The following is a 12,961-nucleotide window of genomic DNA, read 5'->3' as shown; positions in this document are numbered from 1 at the left end:
TGTGCATGTGTGAGCGAGGGGGGGAATCTGACCCTCCTCCCCTCCATCCGGTATAGAAAATTAGGAGGGGCACTATAGGAAAGATGGTAGGAAATATTTCCCCATGGTAGAGCAATATCTAAAGCTAGAGGGCACAGATTTAAGGGATAAGTGGTTTAAATGGGATCCGAGGATGAATATTTCCTTCCAGAGGGTGGTTGGGATCTGGAAGTCACTGGCCAAGGGGGTTGGTCAAGTAACTAGACGAGCACTGAATTGCCAAACCATAAAAGTGTATGGATCAAGTGCTGTCAAATGGGATACGTAGAGAAAGGGCGGCACGATGCGCAGTGGAAGGGTTGCTGCCTTACAGCGCTTTCAGCTCCTGAGACCCAGGTTCGAACCAGACTACGGGTGCTGTCTACAATTTGTACGTTCTCCCCATGACCGCGTGGGTTTTCTCCGAGATCTTCAATTTCCTCCCACACTCCAAAGAAACATAGAAACATAGAAAATAGGTGCAGGAGGAGGCCATTCGGCCCTTCGAGCCAGCACCGCCATTCATTGTTATCATGGCTGATCGTCCCCAATCAATAACCCGTGCCTGCCTTCTCCCCATATCCCTCGACTCCACTAGCCCCTGGAGCTCTATCTAACTCGCTCTTAAATCCATCCAGTGACTTGGCCTCCACTGCCCTCTGTGGCAGGGAATTCCACAAATTCACAACTCTCTGGGTGAAAAAGTTTTTTCTCACCTCAGTCTTAATTGGCTTCCTCTTTATTCTAAGACTGTTTATTCTAAGCCATACAGGTTTGTAGGTTAATGGCATTCTGGATTGGTAATTGTCCCTAGTGTGTGAACAGTAATGTTAATGTGCGGGGATCGCTGATTGGCACGGACTCGGTGGGCCGAAGGGCCTGTTTCCGCACTCTATATCTATACTATACATATTGGTGCGTTCCTAGCATGGACATACTCGGCCAGAGGGCCTGATTCTCGGCTATATTCATGAATCCAGCAGTTTTCACAGCATCTGAAATAGTGTGACATTATAACAGCACAGGGGGATCTGACTATTGATATTAGGTTTACCAGACAATTCAACAAGGTACATTGCATCCTTCCAGTGACTAACTGTAACAGAGGATAAGATAAATGAACAGGCAACAAGGAGGAAGGTTAATGCAGATATCGATACTGGAAATGACTCATGCACGCTTTAATGAAATTAGTCAAAGATAATACCAGTGCTGTACTCAGCCCAGTAGATGAATCGGGTGAACATGCGCAATGCATCAATCTTCTGACTGGAGTCAGAGCAAGGACAGCAATGCGGCAACCATTGTGCTGATGCACTCCGTGATGACTGTTGCAGGAAAGCACCATGAAGCTCCAACCAGCTCAAGAATTCACACTCAAGTGGATAGCTTACAACTCAACTAAAGTGGATAGCTTACGAACAGCACACTCTCCACCTTTCAATTTATCCTTTCTGAGACCTCTCACCTCAATGCGCATCCATTTCTCCCACCAACCCGTCCCCCTTTCTCCTCTTCCCAGCCCGTTCCACCTTAATTCCTCCATCTGGCCTTACACTTCACTCCTCTTTTTACCTCTCCTAACATCCTTTTGTATCCTTTACATCTCTCGCCTGTGTTCACTCACCGGCCAATCACTTGCCAAGCTTCATCCCTCCCTCTTCCAACATTTTCCCAACTTTCACCCCCTACTACAATCAGTCTGAAGAAAGATCCCAACCCAAAACATCACCTATCTATGTCTTCCAGAGATGCTGCCTGACCCACTGAGTTACTCCAGCACTTTGTGCTTTACTCAAGATTCCAGTGTCTGCAGTTCCTTTTGCCTCCACATCAAACTAAGCTGAGGATTGGGCCAAACTAATGAAATCATAGTGAACTATGAGAAGCAAGTCTAACAGAACTGATGGTAGTTAGGAAGGACAAGGAAACAGCAGGTGATTAGCAGAGATGTTTGATGCAAAGACGTCTGCACTGTGTACAGGAGAAATGCAGAAAAATACTCGAGCCACGTGAAGATGTCGCGAACATTAAAAATGACTGTAAAGGTTTGTACAAATCTGAAAAAGATACAGCCTAGTGAAGTCACGCTTAGATGCCTTGGTCAACCAGAGAAAGACTCAGTAGGAGACAAGGAATGAGAGTAGACTTGATGCGACATTAAGTGATGCACAGTCCAGCTTTATTCAGAAATCAAAATTTATAGACCACAGCCGAAGCAGACAAAGCAACATTTGCAGTGGGGTGGAGCACTGGGTCTAGGTCTGGATTGTACAAAGAAAACAATTCTACACTATTTAAACAGACAATGGCATCATGTTATCTGGAAAATAGGATGTGGATGTCACACTGAATCAGCAGTGGGAAGAGGACAGGCTGGTGATGAAGCTGGAGTGTGTTCATGTTCTCTACACATATAAAGTGTTAAATTGCTTCAACCCCACATTTGCAACCAACCTGCCACACTGTTAAACAAGTTCTTCTACTTCATTCCATGGATTCAGTGTTTTGTTTCAATTATTAACAGACAAACTGTTCTGCTTGCACCCACGGAGTCCCACAGCCTTCCTTTAGCATTCGGAAATTAGTTCACGTTTCCCTTACTCACTCCACAAAATACAAGTATCCATTGCACCTCTCAAACTGTACTTGAACATGGAGTCTCTGAAGATGCCAATGGACTCGGATCACCAGAGGAATTTGCAAGGAGTCTGTGACCGTGAGCGACCAAGGCTGGGGAATGTTCTAAGTGGCTGAAATCCAAAGGCTGCAAATCACACTGCAGCTCCTCAATATCCTGGTGAGTTTGCACCTGGGACACTGGACCCATTCCAACCGTCACACCTTCAGCAGATAGTTCAGAGATACAGCAAAGAAACAGGCCCTTTAGCCCAGAGTCCACGCCAACCATCGATCATCTCTTCACACTAGTTCTATGTTATCCCACTTTCCTGTTCCCTACACACCAGGGGCAATTAACCTACAAACCCGCACGTCTATACGATGTGGGAGGAAGCCGGAGCACCTGCAGGAAATGCGCACGGCCACAGGGAGAACGTGCAAACTGCAGAGACAGCACGAGAGGCCAGGATCAAACCCGCGTCGCCGATGCCATGAGGCAATGGCTGTACCAGCTGCGCCACCCAAATGAATGATGAATGAATTAATGAATAGACTGGGATTGGAGGGAATGCAGTTGGTGATAGCCAAGGGTTAATTGTATTTGTGCTGTATTGACTAAATTTTAACAATTATTTAGAAGTTTTGGAACACTTCCAAGTGCAGGTAGTGGAAAAGATTTGGAATAATCTTCAGCAAACAGCTTTTGATGCGGGTAAATTGTTGATCTACTATGGAGGAGGTGTGCACTGAACCCATCACATTGATGCCAGTTGAACAGCACCCCCTCCCCACTACCATACTGGTACAGACACACCCTTCAACACTGGTTCTTGTACAGTACACGTCTGTGCCCAAGAACTCCGCTCACATACCAGGTTCCAGGCTGCTGTCACCCTGCCCTGCTACCTTCAAGGTTCTTGGACATGGTCCAATAACAGAAGCGGGCATTTGGTTTACTTTTGCTGAAAGTAAACATGCAGGTACAGCAGGCAGTGAAGAAAGCTAATGACATGTTGGCCTTCATAACGAGAGGATTTGAGTACAGGAGTAAAGAGGTCCTTCTGCAGTTGTACAGGACCCTGATGAGACCACATCTGGAGTATTGTGTGCAATTTTGGTCCCCAAATTTGAGGAAGGACATCCATGCTATTGAGGCAGTGCAGCATAGGCTCATAAAGTTAATCCCTGGGATAGCTGGACTGTCATATGAGGAACGATGGGAAAGACTGGGCTTGTATTCACTGAAATTTAGAATGATGATAGGGGATCTTATAGAAATGTATAAAATTATAAAAGGACTGGACAAGCTAGATGCAGGAAAAATGTTCCCAGTGTTGGGGGAGTCCAGAACCAGGGGCCACAGTCTAAGAATAAAGGGGAGGCCATTTGAAACTGAAATTAGAAAATACTTTTTCACCCAGAGAGTTGTGAAATGGAATTCTCTGCCACAAAGGGCAGTGGAGGCCAATTCACTGGATGAATTTAAAAGAGAGTTAGATAGAGCCCTAGGGGCTAGCAGAATTAAGGGATATGGGGAGAAGGCAGTCACGGGTTACTGATTGTGGATGATCAGCCATGATCACAATGAATGGCAGCGCAGGCTCGAAGGGCCAAACGGCCTCCTCCTGCTCCTATTTTCTATGTTTCTATGGTTCAATCAGGAAGCCTCCACCTCAGCAACATTTTCCTGTATTAACTCCAAATCATCCTTGATAAATTCAGCACATGCTTCAACAGCCCTTTTAGATCGAGAGATCTAAGATTGAGACCCATACTCTGAAACTCGTCAATGTTGTACCAGTCAACGTAACAATTCCTTGGAAGAGTAAGCAGCCCCATGTCATGAATCAGTGGTGCTCAGTTCCTCCACAGTTAATATGCTGCCACTTGCTCCACCATCCCTAGCCTGTGACACATCAAACTTCTTGGGATAAAATTGCCAATTCCCTGGCCTGCAGATCAGACCATCAATCTTAAGAGTCATGGACTGATACAGCGTGGAAACTTGCCCACACTGGCCAACATGTCCCAGCTACACGAGTCCCACCTGCTCGCGTTTGGTCCACCTCCCTCCAAACCTGTCCTATCCATGTACCTGTCTGTTTCTTAAACATTGGGGTAGTCCCAGAAAACTGTCTCCACTGGCAGCTCGTTCCATACACCCAACATCCTTTGTGTGCAAAAAGCTACGCCTCAGAATCCTATTAAATCTTTTCCCCTTCATCTTAAACCTATGTCCTCTGGTTCTCTATTCACCTACTCTGGGCAAGAGACTCTCATCCTCCTGCACTCCAAGGACTAGAGTTTTGTTGGAGAATTACGCTGCTGAACTTTCAACTAGGGCGGCAAGCTTGCACAGCAGAAGTTTTGCTGCCTTACAGCGCCAGAGACCTGGGTTCGATCCTGACTACGGGTTCTCTCTGTACGGAGTTTGTACGTCCTCCCCGTGAACTGCGTGGGTTTTCTCCAGGTGCTTCAGTTTCCTCCCACTCTCCAAACCCTACAGGTTTGTTGGCTAATTGGCTTCGTATAATTGCAAAATTGTCCCTAGTGCATGTAGGATAGTGTTAGTGTGCGGGATGGCTGGTTGCCCTGGAGTCGGTGGGCCTGTTTCTTCACTGCACCTCTAAACTAAACTGGTGGAAATTACAACACATGCAATGTTCTTGTGCTGTATGTCAATGGCACAGAGCTTATAAACAATGTTTATCATTTCAGACAAACTGATAGTTTTCTGAGAAAGAATCAGTTTCTTATTCTCGTAAAGAAATAAACATTTAGTTCAATGACTACTTCCAGGAAGAACTAATAGATTTCAGAAGTTTCCACAGATATTGAGAGATGTTTATAGATTTCCTTCATGTAGCTGTGCCTTGGTTTGGATTTGAGCAGTTTGCTGTAGTTATGCCACTTTTTCCAGCTCATTATTCGCAGTGCCCTACCATTCCTCTACACAAACCAGGGAATACACTTCCAATTGTACACAATTTGGAGTAAATCATACAAAATGTTTGCAAGGATCAACAGTGAATCTTACGTTTCACCAATTACAAGTTGAAGTCTCATCTCACTGTACCAGTACAAGGAGAGAAAAGCAAAATTAAAACCATTTGTTTCCACGCTAGTTGTGACCTCTGCTTCAGTTTTCAAAGTTGCTGCTTGAAAATAAGTTGAAGAAATTGCAAAAGGATACAGTTGATCTAGAAAGTATTTATTTTACAGTGAAGCTGGGAGGAGTAGCACTGTACAAAGAGCATTGCGAATGTTACCAAAAGCAGGAAGCAGCACAGTGGGTGGGGCAACCGTTCGGCCCATTTAAATACTCGCGTCGAATCAGAAATTACTAAAGCCAGCTGGTTGGAGAAATCTTTGGCATTGCAGAGAAGCAGTTTATCTGCACAAGAGAAGGCACAGAACAGAAATAAATGAAACAGGTGAAAGCAAAACAAAAAGATTCAAGAAAATCAATGGAAAAACGTTGGCTACGTCGCCATCTCAGTTTTAGTGCAGGGTTACTCGTCACTATGGTAACACAACAAGGAGGGAGCAGTCAAACAGAAGCTAATTAGTTGCATGCCAGGTTGCAGAAGATGGATCAATGCATATCCAGCTGTCCAAATGCTGTCAGTTGGAACAGCTCCAACTCAATGTGACCCAACAGGAAGGTCAAGGATGTTAAAAGGAGCCAAGACCAAAACAGACCATACCAAGATGTAGGATCAAGGTCCGATCCAACATTGTCCTCGTTTCCACAGTACGTTCCCGCCCTCCACAATGTCCAGTACCGGACAACGCCACCTCACCCACAGCCCAACCTCCCACTGAAGCTGAAGCAGGCCATCAAGTGGTGGAGTCAGGTTACAATTTGCCACACGGGTTAACATGTGTGACCAATCGCATTTACAATGTGTACTTTCCGACTACTGGTTTGGAATAGATTAGTAGATAGAGTCCACCATGGAACTTCAAATAATGTCATGAATGGCTAAAGTAGTGAGCTAGAACACTATCTTGCATGGATGTTGACCAACCCACAATGTACCATCTGCACACTACATCCTACAACTCGGATGGGCAAGTTTAGAAAGTGACTGAGGATGAGAACAGAGGAGCAACCAACACATAAATAATTGACCCATGGTCTCCTATTCTCCTTGTTCTAATATTACTTCAGTATGGACACAGGATTGCTTACATGGAGACTGGGGGGGTCCTTGGACTGGAATAAAGAGGACATTTTAAAGGGTTCAGAAAGGCTCTTACTTGGGCCGCTGCCAAAAGGATCACAAAGGTTTCTGATAATTGCCAAATAGCCCGTTTCCATGCTACACAATTCTATGTTTTGATAGACACAAAAAAGCTGGAGTAAATCAACGGGACAGGCAGCATCTCTGGAGAGAAGGAATGGGTGCGTTTCGGGTCGAGATCCTTCTTCAGACTGGTTCGGGATAAAGGAACCGAGAGATATAGACGGTGATGTGGAGAGAGTGATATAGTGGTTTGAGGCATGGACAGAGCAAGGAGTGGGTGTCAGGGTGTAAAGGATCAGGGGCTATGGGGAAGGCACAGGAGAATGGCGTTAAGAGGGAAAAATAGATCACCTATGATTGAATGGCAGAATAGACCTGCTTCTTGACCTTATGAACATAGATAAAGGACTATCCATACAGATTCCAAAGATGGCCAGCTTTGTACCAAATGACGTGCTATGTCCTCTCAGGTGCAGGACAAGCAGATGAGCTGATGGGGCTTTTATAATAGTCTTCTTACAAAATGACCCAATGTAGACAGTTCACTGCCATATCTTGCTGTGCTGGGACCAGATGTTAGGCCTATGCACTGGCATCACGTGCTACATACTAATACTCCTTTATCACTGCTCATCCGAACTGGAACTATAAACAGAAGATACTGGAAACACTCGGCAGGTCAGGCAGCACCTTAGGACAGTGAAACACATAGTAGCAAGGAACTGCAGATGCTGGTTTACACAAACTGAAACAAAGTGCTGGAGAACTCAATAGGTCAGGCCGCATCTCTGGAGAACACGGGTAGGTGACGTTTCGGGTGGGCACCCTTCTGCAAGCTCTTCACACCCTTCAGAGGAACAGATGTGGTGTTTTCAGGTTTAAGATCCTTTGTCAGAACTGATAAAATCTGACCAAGGGTCTTGGATTTGAAACGTTAACTGTTTCACTTTCAATAGATTCTGCCCGACTTGCCGACTGTTTCCAGTATTTTCTGTTTTTATTTCAGATTTCCAGCATCTGCAATTTTGCTTATAGTTTCCAACTGGAATCAAACCAGCCAGACACATGATTAATTTGCAGATGGCCAACGTGGACGCTACATGAATGGCCAGAGGCTTTGCAAAGGTCTCAAAGTCAAGTGTGCAGGAACTAAAACAAGTCTAGTTCCGGCCTCAACCTCAGGCTGTGCGCCCAAATCTGGGAAAAGTAGCATCTCTGGTTGATCTCCAGTGTTGTGTTAGTGCAAGAGAGGTGCATTTAATACCCGAAAGAACGCCAAGTTAAAGACACGCAAAAGATGGAGATGTGGTCAATGGTAGGAGGAGTTTTCTAATAATTTATTGATTAGTACAACATAATGGAACTCAATGAAAGTTATCAGAGTTGCACTGATATCCACACACACACACACACACACGTGAGTGAATGTGACCAGACTCAGACTACACAGGATGCCCACAACCAAGGCATGGTTAATTCTGTGTGGGATACATTTGCTTGGGGAGAGATAGTGTATCACTTGCAAAGCAAATGAATCTTGGCTATTAAACAGAAGGTTAATCCAGCAATGTACACACAATGTTGTAGAGCCGACCAAACGTGCAAGAATGCAATTTGCATTCCTGTTTATAGTAAATTCTAAGTATTTGCTTTGGGTGGGGAAAAAATCCAATTTTTAATTAAACAAAGCAAATGAACTTCAGAATTAAGTTTGGTTAGAAAAACGGAACCATAGATTTAAATATAGCACACTGATGTTCAATACTGAAATCCCGCTATACACAGGTACCATTATGCGAGAGGAACTATCGTACTTCCACTTTTAAGACAATTATTTTCCTGGAAAGAGTGTCAAGATAAATCAGTTCCTGAATCATAAAGTTAGTGCACTGCAAGTTAACTAATGTTAAGAGACAGAATGAAGAGAGTTACGAATCAGTTTTAGGGAGACACAAAGAAGTGCAGTGAGTTCTATGGGAGTTTATTAGATGTTATGCACAAGTATGATGGTGATGTGGAGTACAGGTGGAAACAAGCAGAGAGAAAGATTTACATTGATGTCATGTCGTTGAGAGCATGGTCCAGTTCCTCACTGATCGCCTTGTACTTCAGCTTCTGAGCATAGAGCTCATCTGCAGAGGCAGACGAGGCAGAGGCAAGCAGAATGCGATGTGATGAATGGAGAGGGTGAAGACAGGTCCCAGCGCCAGTGCGGAAAGGACAGCAGGAAAGAGAGGAGTCGGTGAACAGCAAATGCAAGGGAAAAACAAAACGGGAACAAATTAAAATAGTGATGAAGAGACAGGCACCTTACTGCCCCGAGAAAGAAAGCTACTGTCCCCTGGTCAAACTGATGAGTTTTACATATTGTTCACAAGACAAACGGCACCCAACAACACAAAGACCACCCCAGGACCCTTCGAGACACAGAACAACAATGGCTAGACTGAATAAGAATCAAATCCATGCGGAGAGCAAACTATTCCCAGCTGTCTGTTCTAAACAACAAAAATGGCCGATCCCGACATCAACACCCTTCCCAGCAAATCCCCAGATCCAACATTCCCAATCCCGGCCCAAACATACTCCAACCCCAGCACAAACATTGACAACATACACCAACCCAGATCTAAACCACCACCGACTCCCAACTTAAACACCCTCCTCAGAAAACCCCTGACCCCGACTCACCCAAACACCCAGCAAACACGAGTCAAACACACTAGACCTCCCCACTAGCAAACACTCCAGACTCAAACCACTCTCCAAGTAGTCACAAAGAAGCCCCAAACATACCCGACCCAAACTCCCAATCAAAGCCCCCACTCACTACACTCCCTCCCCCACCCCGTCTGACAAGCCCTCTAACCCAAAACTACATACGCCCAACAAGCCCCTCCAACCTCCAATAACCCCCCCCCCCCCAAAACCCTCCAATCTCATCCGAACACTCACACCTCACACGCAAACCCTTACAAATACCCTCCACCTGAATAGCCAGTTAGAAAACACTCCAAACTCCGTTGAGAATCCTCACCCAGCAAACTATTGATCTGTACCAAACCCAACTGAGATATCAACCCCATAAACTTCACCCCTAAAGGTTGCAGCAGCCGCAGTGCCACCCTCGCCATCCCGTCACCCATGCGCCCGTCACCTACCACAGTACCTTACGGGAAATCTAACAGAGGTAAAGCGGGTCATTTTAACCAACCTCCACCCACGCTGCTCTGAACCACAGGACGGTGCTCACAGAAGGGAGCAGCAGAGGAGCCTGATGGGTCAAATGCACTCCTGCCCCCAATGTTTCCCCTCACTAAACTCACAACAGTGCGGCTGCGCTTAGCCCAGCCCAGCCCCCTCCACAAGTTACAGTCACACCCCAACAACTTACAGTCACACCTCAACAGGTTAGTCAGACTACAAGAAATAACAGCCGCGCCCCACAGGTACAGGCAGACTTGAACGTTACAGTGAGACTTTAACAGGTAACAGCCATACCTTCCAAGTCATCAATGGATTTTTCCAACTTGGCCACAGACCTTTCTGCAAACTCAGCACGGGTTTCAGCCTGAAATAACCAAGAGTGCACATGTTAGGACTGCCCAGCCAGAGAACCACAGCCAGATCCAATTCCAACAGCAAACTCCACTTACCTCTTTCAGTTTGTCAGTCAAGACTTTGATTTCCTCTTCATACTTGTCTTCCTTTTGTGAGTACTGCACAAAGAGAGGACCAAGAAACACTGCATCAGCGACGAATCCTGGGCCACAAATATCAGCCTCACCGCCTCACCAGCCCACCAACCCCCAAAAACAAATGGAGAGCAATTCCAGTGCGGGTAGCTAGGGAATCTAAATTACTATTTACAATCGTTTTCTCGACTATGGAGCATCTTAACATGTTTACTTTGAAGACATGCTATTCAAGAGTTATCTTCCTCAATGAGAGACCTATCGGTCAGAACTGTCCTGCAAGTTCCTTTCTCCAATCCGAGTGACAAAATACCCGAACCAAAAGCTGCCAGAAATAATCAGACTACATCAGAATACAAGTATTCAAAATTACAACAGTGCTAGCCAGAGTCAAGAGAGATGAGAGTCAGGGAAACGGGCACTTATGTTTGAGATTGCCTCAACCATTGAACTCCCATAAATACAAATCCCATTTTATTCTCCCCACATTCCCATCAACTATCTTACGCCCACCATTCACCTGCACAATTTACTTTACTTTTGTGATTATAACATGGAAACAGGCCTTTCGACCCAATAAGTCCACACTGACCATCGATCACCTAGTTCTATGTTATCCCTATTTCCCATCCACTCCGGAAACCGGAGCTCCCGGTGGAAACACAAGGTCATAGGGAGAACGTGAATAGTGAAAGGCTTGGATAGCATGGATGTGGAGAGGATATTTCCACTGGTGGGAGAGTCTCGGACCTCAGAATGAAAGGACGTTCCTTTAGGTAGGAGATATGGTGGAATTTATTTGGTCAAAGGGTGATGAACCTGTGGAATTCATTGTCACACAAGGCCAAGTCAATTGATATTTTTAAGGCAAAGATCGATATTCTTGGTTTGTATGGGTGTCAGGGGTTATGGAGAGAAGGCACGATAATGAGGTTGAGAGGGTAAGATAGATCAGTCATGATTGAATGGTGGAGTTCACTTGATGGGCCGAATGGCCTCACTCTGATCCTATCACTTATGAACATCACATAAACTATACCGGAGGTGGAATCCAGGTTGTTGGAGCAGTAATGCAGCAGCTCCACAAACTGAGCCGCAGTGCAGCACTAAACCCATCAGTAAGTTAGGATGCTTCACACGGGTAACACTACAGCAGTGTTTATCCCATGGCCTACCTTCTCAGCCTGTGCCTCCAGTGACTTAAGGTTGTTGGTCACAGTTTTCAACTCTTCTTCAAGCTCAGCAGATTTACTGTTTCAAGTCAGAATAGAAAAAGGGAAGGAAAAGCAAAAATAAAAAAACAACAGGAAGGGTGGAGATGCAGGGGGGGGGGGAGGAAACAGCAACAGGAAGGGAGGTGAAGAGGGGGCAAGTGAAAGAAAGAAAGAAAAAGATTTAATGAAATGGCTCTAACTGAGCACAACAGGTGGCCTTAAAGCAGCAGGGCCTCGAGAAGTCGACCAATATAAAACTTGGCTCAATCACTACTTTCTTGTCACTGGGAAGACCAATGGAAGGTTGGACTTTTACGAGAGATGGAGTGTAGGAATGCTTGGTTATTGCTACATTACAGGACATTGGCAAGATCACACCTGCACTGCCACAAACACTTGTGTACTCCACAGTTCAGGAATAGAGGAAGTTGATTCCTGGGAGAAGGGGAGTTGACTCGAGAAGAAAGGCTGAGCAAGCTGGAGGTTAGAAAACTGTCGGGGTGATCTTATTGAAGCATGCTCAGCATGGGACTGCCTGAATGGATGTCGAGAGATTTTACTCCTGGTGTGGGATCTGCAAGTGGATGCCCACTGCAGGCCAAGATGAGGAGTGTATTTTCTCAGGTCACGAGTCTTTGAAATTCTCTACCCCAGAGAGCAGTGGAGGCAGTCATCAAATATTCTGGGCACAGGTGATGGAGATTTAAACTAGGAGGAAGTGGAGAAATTTGGGGAGAGAGCAGGAAAATAGTGTTGAGGCCAAGATTGGATCAGCCATTGATTGAGAGAGCAGGATCGTGAGGCCAATTAGTCGACACCTGCTCCCATTTCTCATCTTCCCTTTGGGCCAGGAAAATAGGGAATATCGACAATAATTCCCCATGTCTTTGGAAAATAGGCCAGCAATTTCTCTTTTAAAACGGCAATTGCTTTAAGGTCCCTGGAGGAAATAACACATCAAGACTGGAAACCCAGTACCAACAGATTGCAGAGTGTAGGAGAGGCAGCAGAGAGAAGCAAGTCAGCAAATCCTTCCTGAGCACAAAGGCAGCATCGATTTCACACAAGCAATAACCTCCCCCCCCACCCCCACCCCCCCCACCTCCCACCCGAGTGTGTGTCATTGTACCAGAGCACATTGCAATGTGAGCCAGTGCAGACA

General features: G+C 45.5%; 1 protein-coding gene across 12 annotated transcripts in view; it reads right to left on the bottom strand.

The window, feature by feature from the left end:
• tpm1 (tropomyosin 1) overlaps nucleotides 1-12,961 on the bottom strand; it is a 42,761-nt gene that overhangs the window by 11,861 nt on the left and 17,939 nt on the right. For 4 of the 12 annotated variants that reach the window (XM_033014885.1, XM_033014888.1, XM_033014896.1 and 1 more), the window contains 3 exons: nucleotides 11,761-11,836; nucleotides 10,547-10,609; nucleotides 10,392-10,461 (listed from right to left, as the gene is read on the bottom strand). In XM_033014885.1, coding sequence (XP_032870776.1) covers nucleotides 10,392-10,461; nucleotides 10,547-10,609; nucleotides 11,761-11,836 — 209 coding nt within the window. Of the gene's footprint in view, nucleotides 1-5,830; nucleotides 6,035-8,943; nucleotides 9,023-10,391; nucleotides 10,462-10,546; nucleotides 10,610-11,760; nucleotides 11,837-12,961 lie in introns of those variants that run through there. The other 8 variants (XM_033014886.1, XM_033014884.1, XM_033014891.1 and 5 more) reach the window with 3 other exon arrangements.

Source organism: Amblyraja radiata, chromosome X (genome assembly GCF_010909765.2).
Source record: "Amblyraja radiata isolate CabotCenter1 chromosome X, sAmbRad1.1.pri, whole genome shotgun sequence".
Lineage (NCBI taxonomy): Eukaryota > Metazoa > Chordata > Chondrichthyes > Rajiformes > Rajidae > Amblyraja > Amblyraja radiata.
Note: the sequence above shows the minus strand (reverse complement) of the source record. Positions and strands in the feature narration are given on the sequence as shown.